This window comes from Melozone crissalis, unplaced genomic scaffold (genome assembly GCF_028551555.1).
Source record: "Melozone crissalis strain CALT ecotype California unplaced genomic scaffold, PUWL_Pcris_2 ptg000036l_1, whole genome shotgun sequence".
Lineage (NCBI taxonomy): Eukaryota > Metazoa > Chordata > Aves > Passeriformes > Passerellidae > Melozone > Melozone crissalis.
Window position 1 is genome coordinate 14,439,954 of NW_026535814.1, and position 27,045 is coordinate 14,466,998.

The 27,045-nt window shown below is 44.6% G+C and overlaps 1 protein-coding gene across 4 annotated transcripts in view; it reads right to left on the bottom strand.

Annotated features, from left to right (window-relative positions):
- Positions 1-27,045, bottom strand: part of DNAI1 (dynein axonemal intermediate chain 1) — a 137,857-nt gene that overhangs the window by 29,640 nt on the left and 81,172 nt on the right. For 3 of the 4 annotated variants that reach the window (XM_054283426.1, XM_054283427.1, XM_054283425.1), the window contains exons 14-18: positions 26,030-26,119; positions 21,369-21,456; positions 19,446-19,525; positions 12,643-12,791; positions 11,642-11,741 (exon numbers count right to left, since the gene is read on the bottom strand). In XM_054283426.1, the coding sequence (XP_054139401.1) occupies positions 11,642-11,741; positions 12,643-12,791; positions 19,446-19,525; positions 21,369-21,456; positions 26,030-26,119 (507 nt within the window). The remainder of the gene's footprint in view (positions 1-11,641; positions 11,742-12,642; positions 12,792-19,445; positions 19,526-21,368; positions 21,457-26,029; positions 26,120-27,045) is intronic. The other variant, XM_054283428.1, reaches the window with a different exon arrangement.

Below are 27,045 nucleotides of genomic sequence, written 5' to 3' on the forward strand. Positions count from 1 at the left end.
AGTGCCAGGAAATTAGCAAACAGGAAAGGTGAGGATGGAGGGAGAGGGGCCCCAGGATCCACTCAGGCAGGAGTCCCACTGGCAGGGACTACAGACCTCTGGCCCAGTGGCACAGACCTGCCACATCCCCAGCTGCACAATAATGCACATTTCATTGTGCAGAGGAAAGAGTGGCAGTTGCTTGAGAGAATGAATTAACTTAACATTATCTCCCAATAATTGCAATTAGCTCCAGTTACTGATACAGGCTGCAGAGGCTAATAAAACATGATGTGTCTCTCTCACCCAGGACTGAGGTGAGCCATTTCCAGCATCCCGAATTTCCACCTGATATCCACCATGAATACTTTCAGCCTTGTTTCTCTTCCCTTTTCTGTCTTCAGAAAAATTAGGAAGCGAATGCTTTATGCTAACAAATACAGTGGGAATATAGAGGAAATTAGAACTGAACTACTTGTAAACCTCCTTCCAGCTGTGTCTTGTTTACCAGCACTTAAGAGACAAAGGAAACATGTAATTTCAACAGTATGCCATGCTGACAATTTGAATCTAGGAATTATCTGAAATCAGACAATGCTGCTCTACAAAAGCTTATTCCAAAGAGTGTGGAAGGTATCAAATCACTACATGTACTTTCCCATTATGCACCAATGAGTCAGTGAATTTTATCTGAATCCATTTACAGCATAGAGCTGGGCCAAGTGCAAGCACATGTCCCAGGCAGTCTCATGAGCTGCTGTGTCTTCATAGGAGTAAAAATCTAGGAATTCGTGATGTCCTTGGTCTGAGCAGGAGAACAAAAGTCTTACAGTTGCAAAAAATAAGAAAAGGAACACTACCTCCAGACTGAAGTAAAATAAAATGGGAAAGTGCTTGAAGAGTGGACAGGGTTGTCAAGACATATTTTGAAGAAAGCCATGACAGCAGAAGGGAATAAAAAGCATCAGCCACAGACAAGGATTTGCAGTTTGGAGAGCCCTTCCCTAGTCAGCAGAAGCATAGGTGAAAGCACAGCAGCATTTTTATCTGTTCAAATTACTAGATGCCAGCATTACATTGTGAATTTTGACCTGACACTTGAGGTCTCAAAGTCCAGCAAAGGTAACTTCAATTTCCTACCTCTCAACATAAATCAAGGTGGCTCTTCTGGCTTGTATTTTACACCTGCTGTCTTACTTTCTCAGAAAATAAACAAGCACTGTTTCAAGCATATCAGTATCCCAAAAGCCACACTCATTAAAGATCTGATTTCTTGCCTTCATAGAATACATTCTATTAATTTAGTAATCTAAGAGCCTGGGAAATGCTCACTGATTGAGTAGCACCATTTAATCTAGGGGGAAAAGAAAAGTGGCAGGGAATTAGTGGCTAGGTTTCTTCTTGGCAGCCAGGTCTGCACTGCTCTGTGTAAGGCTGTCAATGCCCCCCTCACACATCCCGCCCAGCCCTGCACTGGAGAAAGATGGCATGGCCAAAGGCTCAGTGCTGGAGTGCTGAGCAATTTAAATTACTCTGGGTGAGGCTGTTTCTCAAAAATGTCACGAACAGCCCAGACAAGCACAATGCCTGGGACAAGAACTTGAAACCATCAGCAATGTGGAGAAGGTCAAAAGCAAACAAGTTTATGAATGTTCCTACTATAAAGCTCCTCTTTTATGAGCTTCTAAACAAATGGGCTTGTTTTCCTTTGCCAAGGGAATAGTGGAAAAGAACAAACTATTTCAGTTCTTCAGCTGGAAACATCAGCCTCCTATCAGACACACCAGATGGAGGGCTGGGCCACAGGCACTGAGGAGGAGTTCAGAGGCTCTGACTTAAACACTCACAGCTACTCTTAGGAGAAAGGGAAATGGGGTCAGAGCAGCACTGCTTCTGATGCTTTGGGATTAGCCTAAAAGGAGCACAGGGCTTCCCACAACACCTGAGGCAGGTTAACAGTGCTGCAAAGCAGCAGAGCTACATGTGGCCAGCGCCATCTGTAGAGCTGCCTTTTTGCCCAAAGAATGGAGACTGAAAACCTGCAGCTCTCCTTGAGACTCAGTCCCCTAGTCTCAGAGTCCCTAGACCCCTGCTCTGCTGGCTCAGGCCCTGAAATTAAGGATTATGGAGTGGGATCCAGCTGGATCTCCCATCACTAACAACACACAGTTTTCTCTCCATCCTACTGCCAGGGTGGCCCCTGCCCCAAGACCACTGCCTGCACACAGAGATGGCCTCTCAGGTCTTGCCAGATGAGCCCTCTCAGAGTCTGTGACCCAGAGAAGAGCAACCATGACCCACAAGTGCTACCCAACCCCAGGTGTGACTCAAGTATCAAACTCATGGGGAGCCAGGATGACCAGAGCCAGAACCATGTCCAAACCCTCCTTCATGGAGCACAGGTTACAGGGCAGGCCCCCATCCAGCAGCACCCAGACAAGAACTGATACTCAGACACTGTCAGGCAGCTGGTACAAAAGGGCATTTTTATAAAATGTTACTTGTGTCATTATCCTTTCAGAGTTTACAAACCAGTGAGAGTCCTCCTCTTTTCTGCCAGCTCTGCACCACTCCTCTCATGCTGTCGAGGCTGGTCCCTCCCTGCAGGTGCTGAGACCTGGGGCCATCACATTTGCTCACCCACATTTGCTCATCCACAAGCAATTTAGAAACTAAAGAGTGAAGGTTTCAAACCTCTGGTTTTCAGACCTCAAAAATGTTTCCATTTAGGTGTACATCAGCAGGGAAGGAGGCAAAAGCCTCCTGACAAGCTCATTTCAATACCTTCTGCAGATTTCGTAGAAACAAGTGAGGAGTCTGGAGCGCCTGCTGCTTGCAGACCACAGCAGACACTTTATGTTTTTTCTGCTAATGAGTTAAAAAAACAGTGAGTAAGGGCATTTCAGTTCTTTTTTACAGATTACTTAGGAACAATATGCGGTCACTTGCTTAAAGGAACATAAATCAGACCCCAAGAACAAGAAACATGGAAAAAGACACAAAGAGAGACGTAAAAAACCATGAAAATGCCTGAAATAGGAAAGTGCAAGAATTCCCTTCTGTTTCACCCATAACTACAGGAGAATAAAACTCTGGACAGTAACCAATTACTCTGACAGTAATTTTATTTATGATCCTTGTAAACCTCCGTGCCTGTTCCAAGAAAGCACAGGAGAAGATGCAGCATCTTCCAAATGAAGCCCAAGCTGCTGAGTTAAGCAGCTCCTTGCAGCATGGGGATTTATGAGCTGGTATCAACCATAATCAAAAGAAACCTGGACCCACAGTACTGAAGTGCTGGACAGGATGGTAGTAGATGAGCCAGGCAGATGTTCAAAGCAAATTTCTTGATGGAAGGGCAGCAATTCTGCTAATTCCCTGAAAACAAGCACTGAGCCCATTTTCCTTTGAGGTGGGACCAAGTGAATTCTGCAGTTTCTGATGCTTTTTATCCAATTAGAACAATTTTAAACTGCCATCACAGTAACAACAGAGTTCCTCGTCATGCTTGATGTACAGGCAATAATGGATCTAAGTCTATTGTGTCACTGTTGCAGGAAATGTTTGACACAAAAGAGCTGCTTTGATGCTTAACTTCCAAAGAGCCAGAGAAGAAATCCAGCTCAGTCTTATCCAGACCAACAGCTTCTCTGTCTATAAATCATGTTAATGCATTCCACCTCCTAAAATCCAGCTGTTCCCCACTAAAGCTCCACACAGCTCCTCTGCAAGCATGGCACAGTGCATGTCCAAGGTAGGTACCACAGCTCCAGCACCAAACCACATTCAGAGTTTTGGACTTACTTTCCCCACCTGCTCTACCAACTGCACTTACAGCTTGAAAGCCAGCCTTGGCTCTCATCTGCTTGGCACCTCTAGGGTGACTTGAGCCCCTTTTGCTCCCTGCCCTGAGGCAACAGGAAGGCAAATGCAAGGGGATGTGGGGGGAAGCAGAACCCTTGGCAGAACTTCTCTGCCAGCAGAACAAAATACTTAATTTTTGTGGCTCATGAAGAAGGGAGCTGAAGGGCTACTTTGACTGACACTGTCTTTATTTTGTCCTCAAACCCCTACTGAATCTGCCATGGCTGGAGCTTTTATTCCAGTCTTGTATGCCTTCCTTCCCCAGCAGTGGGCTAGCATGTTCAAAAATGTCCTGATGGCATCCAGAACCAAGACTGGGGGGAAATATATATGTGTGTGTAAGAACAAGGCAGATATGTCTGGTAACTTGGCAACAAAGAATAAAATCAGTGTAAGAGCAAAAGGTGGGGGATAATTTAATACCATGCTGCCCTTTACCAGTTGACATCTCTTTCAGAGCTTGGCTTTCACTGTCCTTTTGATCGATTTACCTCATTTTCCTGACTGAATCATGATCCCTCATCCATTCGCCAGCTCCACAGATGATTTGTTTCAAACTCTCAGGTAATACATTTAACAAGTGGACAGGCCGCCCCCAGACTCTGTCTAGCAGCATGGCAGCTACTGGAGCATGCCAAAGGCACGGGGCAGGCAGGGCAGCCCAGCTTGCTCTGCACTGGAGACCTTTGTTTGCTTGATTTTTATAATGCCACTGTAGCAAGAACAGCTTGCAATACAGTTGATTTTCCCAAGCAGGACATTTTTCATTTACAAATGAATGTTGCAAGACAGTTCTTGGTCCCTCTGATACACAGGGCAGCCTGGGTCCTGGCAGGAGTAAAGGAGACCTGACTCAGAAAGCATTCATTGCCTTCTGCAATGACAACACAGGAATCTTGAACCTCAGTAGTCCTGATCATAAAATTCATGCCCTTTCTTGGCACTTTCACGCTACTGGTGAAAGAACAGGCTCCAGCTCTGTTACAGGTAGGTTCAGAGGCAGCTTCCTGCTTGGAGGATGAGCAGGCATGTGTGAAATCCACTTCTTGGGCTGAGCCAGCCAGGAGCCAGCTGCATGTTCTGAGGTATGGGAGAGGGCTGAGCACATCTCTCTGTCTTGCAGCATCCCAGCCCGATGCTTCAGGGCACATGACACAGCAGGGAAAAGAATGCCTGTCACCTGACTTAACTGTAGGGCTGCATCTCTTATCTTTTCCTCATTCAGCAAGAACTGGGTCATTCCCAATTTGACATGGTAGGGAAACAGCATCGGCCTTAGGTGATTTGACTCAGCTCCCACAAGTCAGTAAGAAATCAAAGCCTAAGCATGTAGAAGGGCTGCTATTCATTCAGGCAAGCTGAGGACCATTTGGCCTCTTCTGGAAACCCCAAGACATTGTTTTGCAAGAAAGTGCTTGTTTATCCAAGCTAAATTCCTTGTCAGTCACCAGTTCGGCCAGCCTGGCTCCCCCTGCATGCCTCAGTGAATAGGATAAAGCAGTGTTCCTGAAGTTAACCTATATGCAAGGGCTACATCCCCTTCCTCTGACCTACCAGCCCTGTTACTTTTAAGAACAGCATTTGATTGGTTTTATGTGATACAGCTTTAGTGAAACCTTACTAGACTGCCTGCTCCTTGATCTACCAGTGCTCACAAACAGAACAACCAATCTGTCCCGGAATCTTTCTGGGTACCTTGTTTAGGCTGGCTAATCTCTTCTGCACTGTCACAGCACTGAATACTGGGCAAAGAGTCTTTCTTTCCACTCCCCTGACACTGCCCTATTCTTACATCCACCACAAGTACCTGATAAAGAACAGGGAGATGGTTTCAACCAGTCCTTTAAGTGCCCCGGGGCACATCTCCCAAGCCTGAGCTGCCTGAACACACACCCCAGCTGCGCCAGTCCCGCTGTGCCCTCCCTGCTGTGACCCACAGTCATTCAATCCCTGATGTCAGGCTGAAGCTTCATCTCTTCTCATGCTGGCAGGGTCTGGCCATGCCAGGGAGAGTCAGCACTGCAGGCTGGGGCAAGGGCAGGCAGTGGCACAGGAAAGGGCAGCACCAGGTCTGCTGGGAGAGGCACTCACTGGTCTCTGCCCCCTGCACCCCATGGCAGGCCAGCAAAGCTGCTCTCAGGGCAGACACTGAACTGCCATGGTTTGGAGGCTGGCATTTAAAATGAACTTGCACAGATTGCAGGTCATTATCAAATGCCAAGCAATAAAGATCAAGGTTCAGGAGCTGCTATCTCTGTACAGAAGAATTTGACAGACAGCTGGAGGCTCTCAGTGGCCAAAACAACAAAAATCCAAACTTGCAAATTCAAACCTAAGTGAGAAGTCATTCCTAGCAGTGAATTAAAAAATTAATTAAGAACAGAGAGGAGCAGCTTTATAAACTCTTGCAGATTCTCCTGATGGACTCTGAGCCCCCAGTAGGTCTTTATGCAAAGTCTAACAGATTAATCAACACACAAAATCTTTTGAGATGCTGTCGAAGTAATTTTTTTGATTTAAACACCCATGAAGCAGAAAAAGGCAAACTTGGTTCCTGTGTGCCTGAGTGAACTAGTTAATCTCAGTGGATCAGTTTTGTCAAAATCCATATTTCATAATCTGAAAGAGCAATGGCTTTAGTAATGAAAAATTGGCCTCTGAGCCTCTCTGCAAAAAAACAATTCCTGTAAAGCCATAGACAAAAAGGGGTTTAAATTTGACTTTGCGCTGAAACCAACTACAATGCTGAAAAAGTCACCTCACCTGCACTCAGCAGCTAATGGATGTGAGTGAGCAGTAGTGTCCTGAGATGCCTGATGCTCATTTTGAGGCTTGGAGACCACTAGAGCACACCATGATGGGAAGGGGGCTGCATCAGTATAGGAGTGAGGGCTCAGAGCCTGCCATAGTAAACCAAAGTCTTCCAGGCCAGCTTTATTCCCTAAAAATAGCTGCTAGTGGAGAGAAATGCTGATGTACAAAGAGTCTGGTGGCAGAGGGAGGAGAATGGGGAACAGTCTAATTGGCACAAAGTGAAGGCAGCATTAATTTTGGGACTCTGACCATCTATCTCATTGAGCACTGACATGCCACCAGCCCTTGTTCTAAAGCTGACTCTCCAGCAGTCCACATCAATCTCAAAGATTCAGCAGGGAATAAGAATGAGCCTTTTAGGTTTTGCAGCAGAAGAAAATGAACGGTTTTACAAGAAACAGCCACTTATGCTGCAAATACAATTTCAAGGCCATTTTAAGAAAGCTCCCACCTGCTTCAGCCTACTCAAAGGTCCTTTTGGGTGATGGCAAAAAGACTTATGCTCATTCAGTGTCTTTACACCCCTGCAATTGCCCTGGTCACAGTGCTGAGGGCCAGGAAAGACCCTGTCCCAGCCCTGCAGAACTAATGGTAGCCCGACAAGGTATGGATAATCCCCCTGGGCTACTGCAGAAGGGGAGGAGGAAAGATTCAAATGCAGCAAGGGCATTTGTAGTCGTGTTCACTGCCCTGACATCTGGGCAAAAGTGTCAGCAGATGAGAGGCCTGCTGGCACTCCTGATTCATGTCCTACAAGGAGAGGCAGGACTAAGTCAATAATACCCAAGGAAAGATTTGCAAGCCTGAAAGGTTTAACAAGTCTCTTGTCTGCAAAACCATTCATGCTTTGAAGATAGAGTTTGGCTTTTGCTTCAAGTCCACGCTAAATGGGCAGCAAGTTTCTGCAAATTGCTCTGTGTACACTCACACATGTGCCAGCACTTAGCAAATGCTTCTCTCTTCACTGAGGAAGGATGGCAGCAAGACCAGCTGGCAGAATAACCTTGGCATGTTATCCTGTGAGTTAGATTCAACAGAAAGCTGGTCTTCAAGGCTCCACATTCAAAACAGTTGTACAAACAGTAAAAGAGGTTTATATAAGCAGGAAAGAGCACACTTGCTTCCTGAGCAGCAGCACAAACCATTAACTAACTTCCTGAAGGTTTGGGTTGTTTAAAGTATTTCACATCTTGAAAGGTCAACAGTTTCACTAATGGGGAAAAACCCTGGAGCAAATGTCTGACCAGTTTTCTCTGCAGAGTGAACACTGGGATGGCATTTATCTTGAGGCTATCAATATTTACTACAGATGGTTATAACAGGACCCTCTTCTTGCTGCACTAGTAATGAATAACACAGCCCACAAAAACAAGACAGAGAATGCACTTGTACTGTGTACAAGCCTGTGGCAAAACCCCTGGGATCCTCCTTTTCACACAGGACATTTCATAGGATCATAGGATTAGAAGGCAATTCAGCTTGAAAGAGACTCACAGAAGTCCCTAACCTTCTGCTTAAAGAAGGGTCAACCCTGAGGACACATTTGGTTTTAAGGGGTCTGTCCAATCTGGTCTTGAAGCTTTCCACAGGCAGAAACAGCACAGCCTCTCTGAGCAAGCTATTTCACTACCTGACTGCCTTCAGAGCTAAAGCTGTTTCCATATATCCAGCCCAAACTCCTCATTTCAACTCACTTCAGCTGTTGTGTGTCATCATCACTTCATGTGCTGCTGTGAAGATCTTGGCTCAAACTTCTTAGTGACCTCCTTGAAGGTTCTGGCAGGCTGCTGAGCTCCTTCTCCAGGCTGAAAAAGCTCAGCTTGACCACACCATCACACCCATTGCTTAGGGCAGCTACGGCCCACAGCCTGGGATCCAGCCAGGGGCACACTTGTGATATGAATCTTTGGCTTTTTTAAGAGGTGTAACTATTCATGCATGAATTCTGCACTCACAGAAGTGTAGAAAATGTCAACATCATTTCCTTCATTAATGAAAGTAAAGTAAAAGAAGACCAAGAGAAAATTTCAGGAATGAATCCCAGTTTTACATGTTTCAATTATTTTTTTATACTCTAAATGTAAGTTTAAGATGGACTTACAGCAAACTCCCAAAAGCAAATACTTCTAAATGCTGTAACATTGAATTAAATCCCTTCAATTTCTCTGCCCTCTGTCCTTACAATAAGCTGACTAGTATCTCCACATTTCCTGTACCCTAAATGGAAATGTCCAGATATTCAAATCCACCACCATTTTTTTTTTTTATTTCCAAAGTGAGTCTCTCATCCCAGCTAGTCTTTTTCTTCCTGACAGGCTTTTACCATCTCCAACACAAGGTGTTCTCTTTTATGAATCTCTGTTTATGATCTTCCTGAAATAAAATGATCAGCAAGCAGAGCAGGAAACTAAGGAAATTAACCAGAACATGATGGAGAGCAATAGTAGCAGTCATTATCCACTGCACCAGCAGTGGAATGTGCACACTTGGGTTATTTATGAAGAGCAGTGCTGTCCAAAGCAGATGCCCAGCTGCCAACAAACACATTTTATCATAATGACCCTGATATTTACAGCTTTTATTAAATCCCTACCTCCTGGATTCATGGGGATTGAGAGATTTTTATATACTAAAATGCCCCAATTTCCAAGTCAATCTTAAGAGGCTCGTACATGTTTTGGACATATAGCATGAGCTCGAATAAGGAAAAGTGTATTACAGAATGTGCCAGGTATCTCTTGAAGACTGCAATTAGGGCCTGATTTTAAAACCACCTCCAGGCAACCTTGAAATTTTGCAGGTATGATTATGTGCAGATGCCAAGACAGAGGCTGTTCACAAACAGGAGGCCTTTAATGTTTTATTTTCTGGCTTCATGTTCTGTATTTTTCTGTTCTGGAGAATCGTAGAACATCCTGTTAATGCAGATTTTTTTCCCCGGCATTAATGGAGCCTGCCCTTTGCAAAGCACTGAGTTATTCACAAGTGCACTCTGCTACAAAGTGGAATATGTCCAGAATAGAAAAGGCTGTAAACAAGTATTTATTCCACTTCCACTGCAGATCTAGAAGGTTCTGTTCCACCATAGCAACTAAGCTATGTTTCAGACACACCCTCCTGCAGCCAGCATGGTTGGTGGCTAACACAGAGACCCAATATTCCTGTCAGCATCAGCCCTGGCCAGCCTGCTGCAGTAGGAAGGCAGCTCCTGCCTGGACCTGTCCTGCTAGCCAGCCCAGTTTTGGGCTGATCCTGGTTGCTGGCCACTCTCCTCAGAGTTTGGGGTACAAGGCATAAAGCAGAATTAGATCCTGTTAAATTAGGTTCTGTTCAGGATTACTGAATTAGATCCAAGGATAGCCAAGTGAGGTACCCTAGTGCAGTGCAGCCAACTCAAACAGGCTTTTGCCTTATCTGCAGCCTCACACAGACTCCAGGTCCATGGAAGCTGTGTCTGATGTGGCTAGGACAAGCTGAGGGTGGGATGGGAAGACCCCACAGTGCCAGCTCTAGCTAGGACCACAACAGTTTCTCCGCAGTAGGTAAAGCTCTGAGAAAGAGCCCAAGTGGCACGAGGCATCTCTAGAGATGAACTCACTGCCAAAACTTGACCACGTAACTATGAAATCCAAGTACTCACAGTGTTTACCCTCCATCTGTTCATGCTGCCCAGCACATATCTCTGCCTGAAGACATCTCCACCCTTTTCCCCACAGTTAGGCACCAGGACTCAGCTGGGATTCCCACAGCTCTCAGCCCTGCTTACCCTAGCACTCAACCAAAGCCGTGACTGCCAGCAGAACCCTTGCACACACAATGTCACTTGTGGAAAACAAGCCTGAGGACATGACTGATGCACTGAACACACTCACTGCCTCCCTGCAGGCCCTTCATTTGGTGTATGGGAGACTGGGGACAGACAGATTCACAAAAGAAGGACCCAATCCTGACCCTGGCTGGGAAGGAAGAGCATCAACATTCCCTAGGCTGTGGCATCCTGAGCTTTCCAGGGAGAACATGTGACTCAGTGAAGAGATTTCTATTGCTTAGGAGAGACAAATTCACAGCCTGAGCCAGTGTATCAGTGAAATTATTTTCTTGCTATAACATAAAGGTTAAACTACAATAAAGTACTCAAGGCATCAATTCAATGATAGGGACACATAAAGGATATCCTTTTGCTGGAGCAATTCTGGCCAAACTGCACAGTCTTTCTAATTTATAGCAGCTAAACATAAAGCTCATAGCATTAGAGCAATGCACTCTTACAGTATTCAACAAGTATTGATGGATAGCTGCATGTCCTGGCTACTTGCCAAGCCCAAATTAACCATCTGAGCTACTGCAAGACATGGCTAGAGGCAAAAATAAAACAGCCATCATGCCAGTATTAGGACTGATCTAGAGAGTTCATTACCAAACTATTACTCTTAGAGACAGCCTCACATGGTGGAAAAATGTTGATTTTATCTAACTGGAACAAAGTTCTGTGGGCTGACCCTGGGCATATTACTATAAATGATTTTTAAATAACTGTGTAAGTATATTACCACTTTATTCTATTGTTGCTCTACACCTTTAAAGCTCAGAATCAATGCCCTGATGTTAGCTTGTATAGGGGAGTTCTGATCTGGAACATTATCTCCCCATCTCCAGGGACGTACTGGCGATTTAATACTGAGGGAATTCAGTGTTTTAGTCATGCATAACCATGTGCAAGCTGCACACCTGCACTCACATGGTTAATAGGAAAGCAGGGAAGGACTTGTATGAATTTGAAACACCCACTTTGAGAAGGACTGAGAGATTAATGCCCAGGGATGTGTGTGCCAAATGCAGGAAAGCATAGGAAAGGGTGGGTTCCTGCTGGTGGCTCCCTGATACGCCTGGCCAGGACTGGGCTGGCTCCTTCCCATGCTCAGCCCTAATCTCCTTTGACTTCCTCTCAGCTCGAATCAGAGCAGTGTTGCTCCCAGCCTCTCACCTGGCCATCAATGGTGACTGCAGCAAACACCGTGGAGGAGTAAGGAGACCACGCAACATCCCCTACAGCAGTAGCCAGGTCATAGACAAACAGTGGAGTCCTATAAAAAAAGACACAGAGAGAAGAATTCATGTAAACACATGCCACTGTGGAAGTGTAACACTGAGTCAGGAACACCTGGCTGTTGCAGAAATGGGAGATGGAGTATTTCTCTACGGCAGATAACAGCCAGGGCTGAGCCAAAGGCAAAGCTGAGCGCCAATACAAATGGGTCAGGATTTCACCTGCTGCAATGAGAAGAGAGGCGGCATCTTTCTTTCTTTCTTTCTTTCTGAAAGCATTTTGAAAACTTCTTCCCAACACACACAGCAAGATGGAGTCTCTCTGGTTAATATTAATAATCATATGGGAAAAAATTATCTGGACTTCATCAACAACATTGAATATTAATAATTATATGGGAAAAATTATCTGGACTTCTGACAACAACATTGAATATTAGAGCAGTATTGGCAACAGGAAATATGTGACTCTGACTGATTTACAACAAAATCAATTTCCTGATTGAAACCAGACATTCCTTAACCACTAACCCTGAACTTCAGTCCATATTTTAAAATGTTCCAAATCTGTTTTTCTTTTTTCTTCTCTGGCTCCTAGGAGGTTTCTGGTCCCTGAAGCTAGAAACCACGCCCTGACATCTCTCTGTAGCATTTCTCTGCCACAGTAGGTCCTGCCTGAAGGAAGCCAGAGCTGAAGTAAAGCAGTCAGGCTCTGGACTGACTATGTTGCTTGGCAAGTTACTGGAGCAGCCGATGCTATATCTTATATCTCATACCTGGGGGTACAAATCTGAGTATAAAAAATAAAAACCAATTAGCATTATCAACACATCAACACCTGGGAAGGAAACTGAGGCTAAAGTATGAACAGGGTCAATGTGTGCTGCAGGCATGTCAGGCTGGACCTCCTCACCCACACCAGGACCCAGCAGGACCTACTTGATGGTGTGATCCCAGATCTTGACTGTCCAGTCAGAGCTGCAGGAAATGAAGACTTTCACATGGAAGGGATTCCAGCTGACTGTGTCCACAGCCATGTGATGGGCTTCAAACACATCCAGAAACTGGTTTGAATAACTTTTTGAACACTGTAATGGAAAGAACTACTCAGTAATCAGAGCTAGACCTCCTGAAGCTTAAATACATGTAGGAAGATGCCTCTGATTACTTGTACGGCCTCTCAGGATCTTCTGGGCTGGCTGGGAAGCGGCGGCTGTACCCAGAGGTGCTACAGAAAATCAATAATTTAGCACATGCTGTTTCACCCCACTTGCAGGCAACATCCTGCTCCCCCCTGCAACACACAGAGATAGAAACGGAAGTTGTTTGGTTGGATTTAAACAACCAGGCCCCTGAGACCATTCTCCACTGTGGAAGCTATATTGCCTTCCTGCCAGCCTGGGCTCCTGCTGTGCTTCTCCTGCATAAAAGGTTCACAAGAAAGGCAGGGGAGAACGTCCCTGTGCTGCTCAGGAGCACTGTGTGCTCACAGTACTGTGCTCTGCTCAGAAGCACAAATGCTCACAGCGTTGTGTGCATTTGAAGTGCCACAGTTAAAGCCTCCAGGAACAGTGCTCTCAGCACAAGAATGTCTCACTGGTCCCCTTGACTCTAAATACTTTGGAAAGATGCTGTCAGTCCTCTCCTGTCACCACCCTGGACAGCCTGCTCAGAGAGCCTGCCCCATTGTACAACTCTGCAGCTCTTTCTGTTCTCACACTTCCCAGAGCAGTGTGAGAACCACAGAGGCTGTCCAGGGCTCAGGCATGGCCCTGGCAGGCCAGGGCCCCACTGAATGGCAGCCAACAGCAGCCTGTGAGCTGGACAATGCCTACACAGACACACAAGGGTCAGACCAGCAGCATCACAGCTGTGGGTGCTGCTGAATTGCAAAATGAAGGATGTCTTTAAGAGTTGGAAAAGGAAAACATTTGGGACCCTTGGAAAAGTCACTTTGCGTGTGAGCTTATGAAGCAGGGAGAAGTTACAATCTAATTGGCTGCAAGGGGACTTGATCCAGATCCTGTTAGTTCTGTGCACATGGAAATTTTAGGTTATCTTCCCCAAACCTCCTTCCCTCCAAGCACGTCAGAGGCTTTCTTTACTAGCAACAGAGACTCCATCTCACATGAAACATCCTTTTGCTTGTGTTCTCACACAAGCTGTATTCACACAGCAGCTTGGAGTTAGTTTCAGGATTTTCTGTTAGTTTGCTCACTACTGTCACAGCAATGACTTTTCATTACTCCCTACTGAATGCACAGCATCTGCACAAGCAGCAGATTGCTGAAGGGTTACGTGACTTTAACCCTTGCAAACCAAAGATCTAACTAATCTTAAGGCTTAACTGTTTATCACAAGTGACTCTTACTGTCTGGGTACTGTTCACTGATGCAGGCACTGGAATAAGGCTGCTAAACCATTCCACAGTAGCAGCTCCTACATCCCTGAGAGCCTTGTTGTGAAAGGAAATGGAAACAAGAAAGTGGCTCCTGTCCCATTGAGATTTACTGACAGTGTCTATAGCTTGCTAATAGTTTATTGCACTGTGTTGCTGCCCCTGCATTTAATTGTGGGACAGAAATCTCCTTTAATGCCATGTTTCATAACATTACTTCATAATTCTTAATGTTCAGCCATCAGGAAAATCAGGCTTGTTTTGAAAGTCACTTTGCTGGAAACAGACAGGATGGGTCACAAGTAATTAACACAAGAGAGAAGCTCCTTTGTCCATCTGTCCTTTCAAGTGTGTGGATTGAATGTCCCTAATACCTGAGAACTTTGAAGAGTGAGATGTTAACCAGATTTGTCTGCCTCCAACAGAACTCTAATGCTCAGTGTCCTGTTTTCAAAGGCTTGTGGGGGCTAAGCCCTTGATCAGTGCAGCTCTCTGGGCACTGGTACAGGAGATCCATCCTGCTCTGGGATGTGCTGATCTACAGAACTGCCTTTGCCATCTCCATGACAGGAAAGGGATATGAATTTTTTTCTATGAAATCAGCTGGAAAAAGATTTGTGTAGGGCAGACTCCCACCTGTGTCTCTTGTGAGAAATGAACCTTGCATGTGTGCTTTAGCCTAAAGGCATCCACTGTGCTCTGGCAGTGCCTGCCAGCCCCACACCACATTAACCACAACCCTTATCATTATCTCTGAGTGCAAGACAGGGCTGCTTTCTTCCCAAGATGCATTTTGAAGAAACACCACAAACTTGAGAAAAAACTCAGAAAAGTAGCATGACTTTAACGAATAAAAAACAGTTTCTGAGCTAACTAGAACTGCTGGCAAAGTCTTTCCCTACTATTCAGTTCAAGAACCCTACAATTACTAGATATGTTAGTATGAAAACAGAGCCACTGGAATATGTGACACCCAAGTCCTGACAGGAGAGCTTTGAAGAGGATGACTAGATTCGGAGAGAAGGAATTTGTGCAGCCTCTCTGATCTTCTAGAGCACTGCTCAAATTTGCTGGGAGTGTTTTTCTCCTACTTAAATGATGGCAGATGTGTTTGAATGGTAAACAGTATTTTTACGATGAAACAGAAATGCAAAAATATGTCTGTGGCAATACAGGAAACCAGTCAAAGATGACTCTTGACAAGGCTACAAAACATGGGGGAGGAGGGGAGGAATGCTGTGAGAAAAGGAGAACTCCGAGGACACAAAACTTATGAATAATCTTCATCAACAGCACTTCAGTTTACGCTAGACGGTAGTCTGACACAAAACTCTCCCACATACCTGGTGAATTGGTGGTTATTACTCTCCTTATAAGGCAGAGTTTCTTCAGTTCACTAACAGGAACACAGAGAATCTACGCAATACAGAGATCCAAGAGCAATTTTTTTTCAGAGAAGGTTTGTATCCGGCAACAGAAAGGCAGTACTGCCCAACACTGGCACTTTCTCAAGACATCCAGATGCTCTTTAGAAACCAGACACAAACGTGTCCCATGTTGTGGTGGACAGGCTGTCACCAGCTACACCAGATGCTCTCCTGGCTTTAGCTCAGTGACTGCTTGTACAGATCTGTAACAGAAATGCTGAGATTTGCAGAAAGGCTCACAAGTAGAAACCAAGGCATGTGAACGCATAGGGAAGAACAGTAGGAAATTATAAGAGAAAGAACCTATGGTAATTGATGAAAAATTCAGTGTGTTCGGGGACTAGACAACCAGACAGAACACAGACAGAAGCCCCAAAGATAAGGTGGTGAGAAGATGAAGAACAGAACTTAAATCACAAAATATTCAGACAATGAAAAAAACTTTGCCTAATACAAAGCAAGGCTAAACACTGAGGCAAATTATTTCTCTATTACTAAAGGGTCACTGGAAGTCAGAGCATGTCCAGAAAACAGTTTGTCATCCAGTTTTAGGGAAATCTCAAGCGATGTGATAAAGATTCAACAACCACCATCCTTTGTAATCATTAATATTAATATTATTAATATTATTATTACTATTATTATTTTATTAATAATAATAATAATAATAATAATAATAACAACAACAACAATAATAATTGTAGTAGTTGTAGTAGTAGTAGTAGTAGTAATCATCATCATCATGATCATCATCATCATCATCCTGTCCAAAACAGAAAGACACAAATGTTCTGGTACATAGTATAAGAGAATGAGTATGAGTGAAATTAGTTTTGTTTAAAATTAGAATAACCTTTTCTTCTAGTCAGTCTTGCACTAGGTTTTATTATATTCATTTGTTATTCTCAAGAAAACTGCCTAACACTGAAAAAAACCCAAAGCCTTTCTTACATGAGTGTATTCAAATTTCTTCACAATTTTTCTATTGAATGTCTGTTTATGGGAAGTTATTCTGACCAGAGACTTAGAGTCACAATGTTTCCACACGAATCTCAGAGACCATACTTTTTAATGTCAAGCTGAACAATTCCTAAACAGCAAGTAAGATATGCAAAAAAGCATTCAGAATTGCGTTACAGAATCATATTAATTCAGAAACAGTTTCTCCTCTACAAAAAAGGGCAATAGATTAGTCTGTGTGTAATTTAGATAATGATTTCTTGGCTTCAGAAACACTATTAACAAAGCCATTTTCAGAACTTCACCATAATTGTTCTGCAGCTAAAGAATTAACATATTATCACACTATTGGTGGGCATGCCTGCTTTCTGGGGAAATAAAAAAAAAGTTTCTCCGGAATTAATTTTCCAATTTATTTAACAAATAATCTAAAATGTAGCCCGTGGGGAGAGCAGCCCGTGTTTGATCCCTGACTCAGACAGCACGTGAGCAGTCTGTCCATCTCACTCCAGATGCAAGAGCAGCACAGAGATCGGAGCAGCTCACTCCTGCTCAGGGCAGCCACAGAACCTGAGAGCTGCTCAGGCTGCTGTGGGACGGCCCCTGCTCCCCGTATCCAAGTGGAGCAAGGCTGCAGGAGGCAGTCCATGGGCAGCTCCAGTAAGGGGCTCAGATGTGCAGTGTTTCACTAAAGTACGTGATGAAGGTGTGTGGTATTCCTTGAAAACTGTCTGGAGCAGCAGCTGACCCCAAAACTTCTGAAACTGCTTGCAGCAAGCTCTTGGGGGATGCTAAGGGTGAACTCTTCCCCATGTTTTTTGTAGATACTGTGAAAGCCTGTTCAGGCTACACACAAGATTTCTCTTGCCTGTGGTGACCCTGACTGTCAGATTGAAGGTAGGCTCTTCCTGCCTGTGGGAACAGCAAGGTTTACAGGGATGGGTTGCACGATGTGAGAATAGTCACTTTTCACTGAGGCTCACAAATGCAAGAATGTTGCTTAGCAGTAACCCTGACAATAAAAGAGGAGATATTATGTATCAGTATCTCTCCACATTTGTCCATACAAGAATGCTAAAATGTCTGCATGGCTTCGTGGCTGGGATCACTTCTTATGTTAAAACACCACCCTAGTTCTAGTTTCACTGAAAATTATCTAAGGCAGAAATACCTACAGCTTTTTCAATGCCAAATTGTCTCCTGACCAGTGCTCCTCCATGAAGAGTTTAATTTCCTGCGTAACTCAGCCAGGACACAATCCTGAATATTTCTCCTGATGGCTCCCATCTCACACTGACACCCACTGCCACACTCACCTACATCCATCACTCACCCAAACACAGAGGAATTTAAAACCTGTGGTTCCTTACTACCTTTTGATCAGAGTTCAATACCCAGGGTACCAACTCTTGTGGGTGACCAGACTACTCAGAACATCTGCACATGACTGTATGGACGTTTTGTGTTCTGAAACCAACAAAAAACCAGTGCACCTACCCATTGCCCACTGCCAACAGCTCAGCTGCCCACTCCTCCCACCTCCCTTCTGTACCTATCTTGTCCAAAGCAAGTGAGCACTGCTCAGAAATCCTCCCTAGAAACTGCCTGGCAGAGGGAGAGATTTCAATCAGCATCATACCTCTGCAAAGGATACATATTTGTTAAGCATATCTTGCCGAAATTTTTGATACTGATTGCACGATATGATTTCCTTTGGGTAGTTAATCTGTTACAGGTTCATTTTGTAGGTGGGATATGGGGGAAGGAGTTCAGATCATCCTCTAGGGATAGCTGGATGCATCTGCTCTGCAGGTCAGCCTCCTGCTGATTGTCCACCCCGCCACAATGAAGGGCTGTGGCTACAGACTTAACAGAGCCCCAGAGCCAGCTCAGAGGAATGCTGTGCAAATAACAGCCGTATTAGGAAGGCACTACCGGCTTTATGTTCAAGGCTAAATACAGCAGAACTCAAAACTTCCTATTTTTAACCCAATTTCTCAAGAAAACACAATGCCTGTGTCCTTCTGTGTGCTCATCTCTCTTCACAAACAACTTTTGCCCTCACTGGCATTTTCAGCCAAAGCTGGCTGCATGTGGGATGTGGTAACATTAAGGTCTTACACATTCTGTGAAAAGCAATGGCCAGAGAGGACAAAACATCTGGGCAGTGCCGCCAGCGTGGGAAGAGCAAGCACAGCATGGCTGCTGCTCTCAGAACATGGTTGGAGCTGGCTGGCTCACAGCTCCTGCCCGGCACTGAGAACCAAAGCACCAACAGGGCACTGCAGGGAGGTGGCCAGCAGGAAACAAGGGTTATAGCTGGAGGTGGGATCACTGAGCTGAGAACAGTGTGGGACGATCAGGAGGAAGGTTTGGATACGTAGCGATGGACTGGAGGTTCCTACCAAGAAGAAAGCAAGAAGAAAGTGGGACTGGGAAAGGATCTAGAAAGATCTTAGACGTCTTTTCCAAACTAAATGATTCTATAATTCTATGTGATTGTGGAAGGGAAGGGCTGCAGGATGCTGATCTGTAGGAAATAGGGCTTCATTAGCCTGACTGCTCACAGGATATCAAGTCTAAAAAGGAAAAGAGCTGATATTTTTCCTGCCATTTCCCCACAGTCATGGGGACAGAGGATCAACGCCTTTTAACTTCTGCACTGATCCTACTTAGCACTTCACTTGCACAGCTGCAGTCTGCCAAGCATTTTCTGGAATGCAGTTTGCATGAAAAAAATTTCTGCAAAATAGGGTCTTAATTGGGTCTGTGCAGAGAGCTCCCTGTGACCCTCTGCAGTGCTGCTCTGCTCTCAGGATCACCACAGGCATCCCAGGGCAGGACCAGGCTCTGAAGCTGTACTTTGTTACCACCTGAGCAAACAGTTCAGATGATGAGCCTCAAAGACACACATGGGTCAGAGGATGTAAAACAAAGCATAAAGAAATATTTTTTACCTTATAGATCTTGCCCTCTTCAGTACCAACGAGAAACAAATAGTCTATCTTTTTGTGAAAATCAAAGGATATCCCACAGCCTGTTAACAAAAAAAAAGGTCTGTCACATAGAGAATTGGTTCAGCTGGCCAAAACATGCTTCCTGCCTCTGGTAAACACACACTGCCTGTGTTTTCAGAAGTGATTTCTTAGCCAGAAGCTCCCAAAATAAATCAGACACCCCTTCTGTTAAGCTTTCCAAGCTGTGCATGTCCCCAAGACCTGCAATTTGAACAGCCACCCCAGAGATATGTAAAAGGGTACTGAAAGAACCAAAAGGTTACCAGAAACCACTTTAGCCTAGGATTCATTTTACTAAGAGTCAAAAATACCTTGTGCAAACATAAATATTCTAAGGATCTGGCCACCTCCTGCTGGGGAAGAATAGATCTTTTCTGTTTGTTTAGTATTCACAAAAATGTAAGTGGTTTCCTATGCATAAAAGAGCCCAGTGAGAAAATACCCCGCCATAACTTCCAGTGCTCTTTTTTCCCTTAATTCAGAATCCATTTAGTAGGCTCACTTCAGTAAAGCCAATAACAAAGAATGTGATTTGGGAAGAAATCCTCTGCTAGGGACAGAAGGATCCTGTTAATGTCAAAAGCCCTGAATTGTGCAACATTGTGAACTATGTTTAAAACAGGTGTCAACCACAAACAGGATGTGACTCATTGAGATTTTGTGGCTTCTGCTCCTGAGGCAGATGCATCACCATCCAAGAAAGCCATTTCACATGTTGGTGAAAGAAAATTTCAGCAGGGTTCTTGAACAGAAGATGGGATGTCTGTTGAGTGCCAGAGCTCCTTGAGGCTGTCCCTCCCAGCAGGGATACCCACAGCAACCATCAGATGAGAAACAGGAATGAGCAGACAAGGCTCAGAAGCACACAGTTACAGAAACTTTCTGCACAGACAGTCGTCTCAAGCATTATGTCTTTAACATTAACAAAATGTAGTTCTCAAAAGAATTGTTAGGGTAATTTCAACTCTCTAATACCATCTGCATTTTGAACATTCAAATAGATTGTTTAATATTCAAGACAAGTCTTTGAAAATCCATTTCCCAGTAACACTAACAAATAATCCCAAAGCCCTGAGAGTTCTGCAGTGTGCTGCTTTAGCTGGTTTCTTGCAACCTATTGTGGCACTGCAAAGCTTCCCAAAGCCTGCTCAGCAATTACTAGCCTAGAAACACAGCAATCCTTAAAAGCAGAGCAAGGCTCTCCTCCAAACAGAGGTCCCGTCTTCTCAGCCAAAAGCAGGTGTAGAAGGATGATAAGAGGATTCCTCAAGGACTTCCTTGGGCTTAGGACCTCCAGAGCTGACTCATCCCATCCTGTCTCAAGCGCAGGATGATCAGGATGAGAGGATTCAGCCTGGAAGGACTGCACTGACTCCACTTTGTATAGAGGAGCCTAACATAGTAGCTCAGAATAAACACTGTTTTTACAGAGCCCAAACTCAATGAGACACATCCCAAAGCTGGCTGGGTGAACTGTGCACCCAGTAAAGGGCAGAGGTTGCTTTTCACCTTGATTTTGCCAGTCTAGATCCATGTCTGACAATAAGAACAAAACTGAGTTTTGACATAAACAGGTATGTGCTTTATCCACACAGAGATAGCCCAGTAAAATGGACATTTGTTGAACTAATGTTCAATTCATCTTTTTATGTAAGTAAAGGCAAAATGTAACCAGCAAAACTTGACTCAGTGGCCATTGCTCCAGACAGACTTTGCCCTAGTGCATGATGAAAGCAAGGAGGCGTAACCCTCCTTTAGCTCCTTTCCATCTCAACACCCTGTTCCCAATTTAATTTCCCAGAATGACTGATGAGAGGCTTTGTGTCAGTAATTAATCAGCATGGCAAGGACTTGGGCTCTTACCAAGCGTTTGCAGCTGCAGCCCCTCTGGCCCCTGCATCGTTGTTTCATCTGCTGACAGCTTGATGACATCCATGTGAACCAGCTCATTCTGCAGGCAGAGGAGATTCCACATGAATAGCATGCTTTGCAGCAACAATACAGAGACATTCAGTACTTTGAAATGGCAGATTTTATGGAGGAATTTTAAAAAGCTGCCCAGAAGTTGCTTAATGTTTCACATTTGGCAGCTTGCTAACATGGTGCTTTCCACAAAACCTTCAGGAAACTGATGCTTTGGTGCACTGGAACTGAGAGCCACTGGTACATTACCTCGACATGTGCACTTGACCTGGAAAATTTTGAGTTTCAGGGCCAGTGTTTTTTAGTGAAAGTTGGCACAGTCAGCTTAAATGATAGTGTTTAGTTAAATCACCCTGTGTGATTTAAGATGGATATTTCATATTCTCAGGGAGCTAACTAAAGCCCCACATTAATGAATAGCAACTTCTCATCTTTCCAGTTCTGGCTTCTTAACATCTTGTTATCCCCAGAGCAGCCTCAGTTCAAAATACGCTCAATTTCATGGGCTCTGAGATGCCAGCAACATCTAGTAAGCAGTTTGCTCGAAGAGAAAACTGCCCCATGTTTCTGTTCTCAGCAGAGTTTTAAACAACTATCATGACACTGCTTTGCAAGGTGGTGAACACAGGGTCAAAAGGTTGGGTCCCAAAGAGTTTACAGTCAAGGTGAGAGACAAAAGACAGATGTAAATAGACATAATGTAGGTAAATATAAAGAAACTACTGGAGGGAAAGTTACATTCTCAGACTGGTTTGGGAGTGGAATACCACTGCAGAATGGAGTTAGTTGTGACTGTAAAAACACCCTGGGGCTCCAGAGGTCTCTGCCAACCCCAACCATTCTGTGATTCCCTGATTATGTGATAAAAAGAACAAAAACTAATGATTAGTGAGCAGTATGGGCTGTGGACTGGATGGTATAATATGCAAATATCCCACTGAAGCACCACTACTTAGCTCAGTGAATTAAACTGTAGTTGAAGCTTCTCTTAGCCCAGAGCAGAACGCAGGTGGAAAAAGAATTCTGCCTGGCAAAGTCAACCCCAGGAATTTCCATGCTGAGGAATGTGGGAGAAGATCTTCTTCAGTACTGCAGTTGAGAGAGGACAATGCTCTAGAAAGCATTTCTATCATACTCTAGGGGTACAAAGTTACAGAAGATTCAGCAAAGGTCAAAACTCCAAAATGTTCTTCCTTCTCACTAATTCTCACTGCTGCACACCCACATGTGCTGGCCTATTGATGGCAGTAAATTTTTTTCCAAAAGAGCAGCAAGAAGCAGGACAGACTCCTAAAGAGTTCCACCTCAGCAGCTCTTACAGCACATTTCAGTGGGTAAAGGCAGGAGAGATGCTAAGAAAGAGGCCACACATGCTGGTGTACATGTGCATGGACTGGAAAGAGCAGCCCCAGAGGGATCAGGAGCAGAGCATGTTCTACTGCATGCCCAAGTAGGAGTGCAGGTGGGTTGTTGGGAGAGCAGACAGGACAAGCTCAGCAGGCACTTGCCTCTGCTCAGGCTCCCAGGTCTGCCTGCTCTCCAGAAAGCATGTGCCCTGTCCTAGACATGAGTCTGGTCTGAAGAGCAGCTTTGGAGCTGCCTGCAGCAGGTCACGTTGATACACCCAGTGCAACAGATGTGTGATCTGTGCAGGCCCAGAGATGTGCTAGCACACTATCTCTGTGTTCTGGTAGAAAGGCAAACCTCAAGGGACCTTCTTTCTAATCACACACCTTTCTGCAGTCTTCCTCTGAAGGTTCCTCCCAGAACCTTCACCCAGCAGAGGCCCCTGTGGACAATTCCTGCAGCCCCTCTCCTTCACAAAGGACCCTGCTTGTGCAGACTTCCCTGCTGTGCTGGTTTTATCTTGTACCCAGCTTCACAGCATAAAAAACACTTCTGTTCCTGGGGCTCTTTGTCACCAGAACCATTCACATATACCTCTGGGTAAACATCCTGCTGACAATTTGGCCTTCCAGGAATACCAAGCAATAATATGTTGCTTCTGCCTAATAATTGCAGAGCACTTTGTAAGCATTAGTGAATCAGGTCTTACAGCTGCTGCTTTCCCCTTACTTCTTATTAGCCTTAAGTGATGAAGCAGGCCCAGAGCTGTTCAGTAATTTAGCTGTAGGTCACACAGGAGGGGGTGAACTACGACTACTAATCAAATATGGGATTGCTGAGCATCAGACTGAGAAGCAGTACCATGCTGCATCCCAAACAATTCTTTGAAATGGCTGAGACGTTCTTCCCTTTTGATAGGCAATGTGTACACCCCAAGGAGGGGGGGCAGAGAATCCTCCAGCAGGAGAAGTCCTGCATCCTTCCTTGATGTTTTACACCTTCATGAGGACCCAAAGTCAAGACAGTCTAAGTACACAGAACTCATATGCTTTTTCATGAAATTTGTCCGAAGTCATTGTGCCCATTTCTAACAGAGACAACCACTATGGTCAAGGCAGATCAACTGTCCCTGGCTAACATTTGACAACTCTTCTATCCAAATCTTGAGTGCGGTTTGCCAAATATTTGTCTGGAAGAAATAATGAAATTATTCACTTTGTGCTCTCAGCTTTGGAAGTGTCAAACAGATAACAGTGTTTGAAGGAGCTTTATTTCTGGATAGCCCTCTCAAAAAGATTAGCAAAGCACTCTTTCATTTATTCCCCGTTTGCACCATGGTTTTGTAGAATATAAAACCTCTGGAGTGTTTTCAGTTTTACTCCAAATGAAACCCAGAAAAAGCTCTTGTGAAACTGGAATTCAAGCAGATTGTCCATTTCTCCTTTCTGTATAAAAAAACCCACAGATTATAAAAAACCATTGTTTTCATCACGGTTTTTGTTTTCTCTGTTGAATATCAGTCCCCCGCAAAAATGTCCAAAGCAGACAGCACCTAAAACATTGCTGTTTTCCACCCCTGCCTACTAAGTAAATACTAGTTCTGGCAATTTCAGAAGTAATTTAATCTAAAAAAACCCAAAAACCCAAGACTTTTCACATGGGTAAGGCAAAGTTCATTACAGTAATGTAAGGAATAAGTAGAAATTACAGTGGGCTAAGTGGATACAGATCTTAGAAGTCATACTAAGGATACATAGAAGGAAATATCTATGTGCCCAAGGGACAGCAAAACCACAGATTATTATGTGGAAACAGTTATGCACTGGTGCAAAAGACCCTCTGCTGGGTGAGCTGCTATCAGAGTCCATCTGCAAACATTTAGGTCGTCCCAGTTGTGGCATTTCCATTAAGTAAGAGACTTCAGCCAGTGCTCCCTGCCTCCTAAGGGGGCCATGCTGAGCACACTCAGTTACTGGGGCTCAGTTGCTAAGTGTACCCTGCCAAATCACCTCATCTAGATGTGTCTGGCTGCAGGCATGTACTGCCCACTTCAACCCAAATCTTTTGGGCATTCCTATTCAGGGGATAACACAGGAGCTGAGTGCTGAGACACTCTTAGTATGTCTCTGTCTAGGGAGCTCTTTTGGGAGAAGGACTTGGGATACATTTGCAGAAGGGATTTTTGATTCTGAAGCTGCATGTATGAACATGGAAAAGTCTATAAAAAATAACTTCATAAGCTGTGCCATCTGCCTGTGCTTACACTGTTCTTTAGGAGATGGTCCTGTTCCTGAACTGGACATGAGGCTAAGATTTACATGTAATGCTAGAAATTAATCCCTGCCATGGCAGCAAGGCCTAAAAATTTCAAAACTGGAAAGCTTTGGTAAAACAGATTGAAAAATTAGCATCCTGGGATGTAAAGAAATTTCTTCTTTTGTTGGGGAATAATGGGACAGCTGCTTCAAACTCATATTTAGGGCAATGCAATTATTTTTTAGCGAGGTTTGAAATCTTTAAATGTAAAATGAAATAACCAACAGAAAAACCCACACATTGGGATTCAGAGACATGAATCTAAGGGTCATTTGGGGACATTAGTTCTAGGTTTCTATCAACATATTTCAACATACTCCAAAAGGAAAAGCGAACAAAGGCAGGGCATGCAAACTAGTTTTAAAAAGTTGTATTGGATGTGTATTGGAGTAGGCAATGTCATGGCAGGGAGAAGCCCTCTGCCTGTCTGATAGCATGCTGCCATCCAACTGCAAATGCAAACTTTGTACTACTCACTCTGTCCCGCATGGGGAGAAATTTAAATTGACCCTCTCCCAATTCAAATTGCACTCTGTAGGGGAGCATTTTGGGGATGAGAATCTGGAAGCTGTGAAAAAAAGCAGATTATTCTGTTCTGTGTCTAGTTGACCCTTCTGGGACAAAGAAAGCGTGAGAACAAGGACCAGGCTTGAATCCCTGCTGCTGCCAAGCAGGAAAATGAGCTCTCATTTTCAGGCCCATGGGGTGCTACAGGTGCAGGCAGGATGAAGGTTAGGTCCTGACAATGAGTAGGCTGACCCTGCTTCATTTCAGAGTTTAATGTGCAGCCCCAGATCCAGCTGTGACTGCACCAGCTGCTATTGCTAACATTTCTTTTCAAGCTCATTAGAAATAAAAATAATACTAATGAATCACTGAACTTTTGAGGCAATTGGGTATAATTCCACTGGAAAAAGAAATTGCCACCTACTGTTTACCTTAATTAAAGTCCATGAAACAATCCGCCCATCCGAGGAGACAGAGAAGAAGTTGCGGTTGCTGTCCATGTCATCCTTCTGCCACTTGACCTTAAAACAAGAAGAAAGAAGACGACAGTCCCAGTCAGCACAAGGCATCCAGCATTAGCAGGACAGAGTCCCATGGCCTAAGCAAAGTCTTCTGAAATCCTTCCTAAAGAGCAGCTGGTTTGCACCCTGGAGGCTCACTGGTGTGAACGCTTATCTCCACCAGCAGGAGCAGAACTGTCCTGAGCACTCTGGTCAGCCACTTTCCTGCAGGATGCTCCAGCACAGGACTAAAGCCCCTCTGCACCCACCCACGGCCACTGGAGCACTGCCATCAAGGACAGGCCTTATGAGGTGTCTGAGCTGTGCACCAGACCTCTACACTGTGGCACAGCACCATCCCAGAGACCCCTGAGACATCTCCAAACAGCACCAGTGGTGCCACACCGAGGCCCCCAAGCACCAGCCTTGCCTTTCACATTTGACTAATTACATTACTCATTACATTACTGCAGTGCCATATGGCTGCCCTTCAGCCAGACAACCTCAAACTAGCTTTCTGCCCCTGTGTGGGGTGCAGGCAAGACCTTGCAAGCAACATGTGACAAGGGTCCTTGGGGCACTTTTGTTTCAGGGAGATGAAAACTTCTCCATTAAATCTGAAATCCTCCCTACACCTTCAGAGTATCTGTCTGCCTCGTAAGGAGATTTGCCTTTCGACTGTGACAGCTCAGCAGGAGAGATTAGAACTCAGATAAATGGCTTACAGTTTAGAAGAGACATTTCAGTTAGACCAAAAGCATTAAGAACACTCGATTTTCAGATCTGGGAATTCAATCAGACTGAAGGGAAAAGAATGACTTGTCACTGGGTCTGTCAGCACACACTCCTGTTGGCATCTGTCAGATCAGGATGGGGACAAGCACTTTAGAAGGTTCTGAGAAGCTTTTCAAAGGTATATCTGTTCCTGTCCAAGCAGTGGAGCAGAT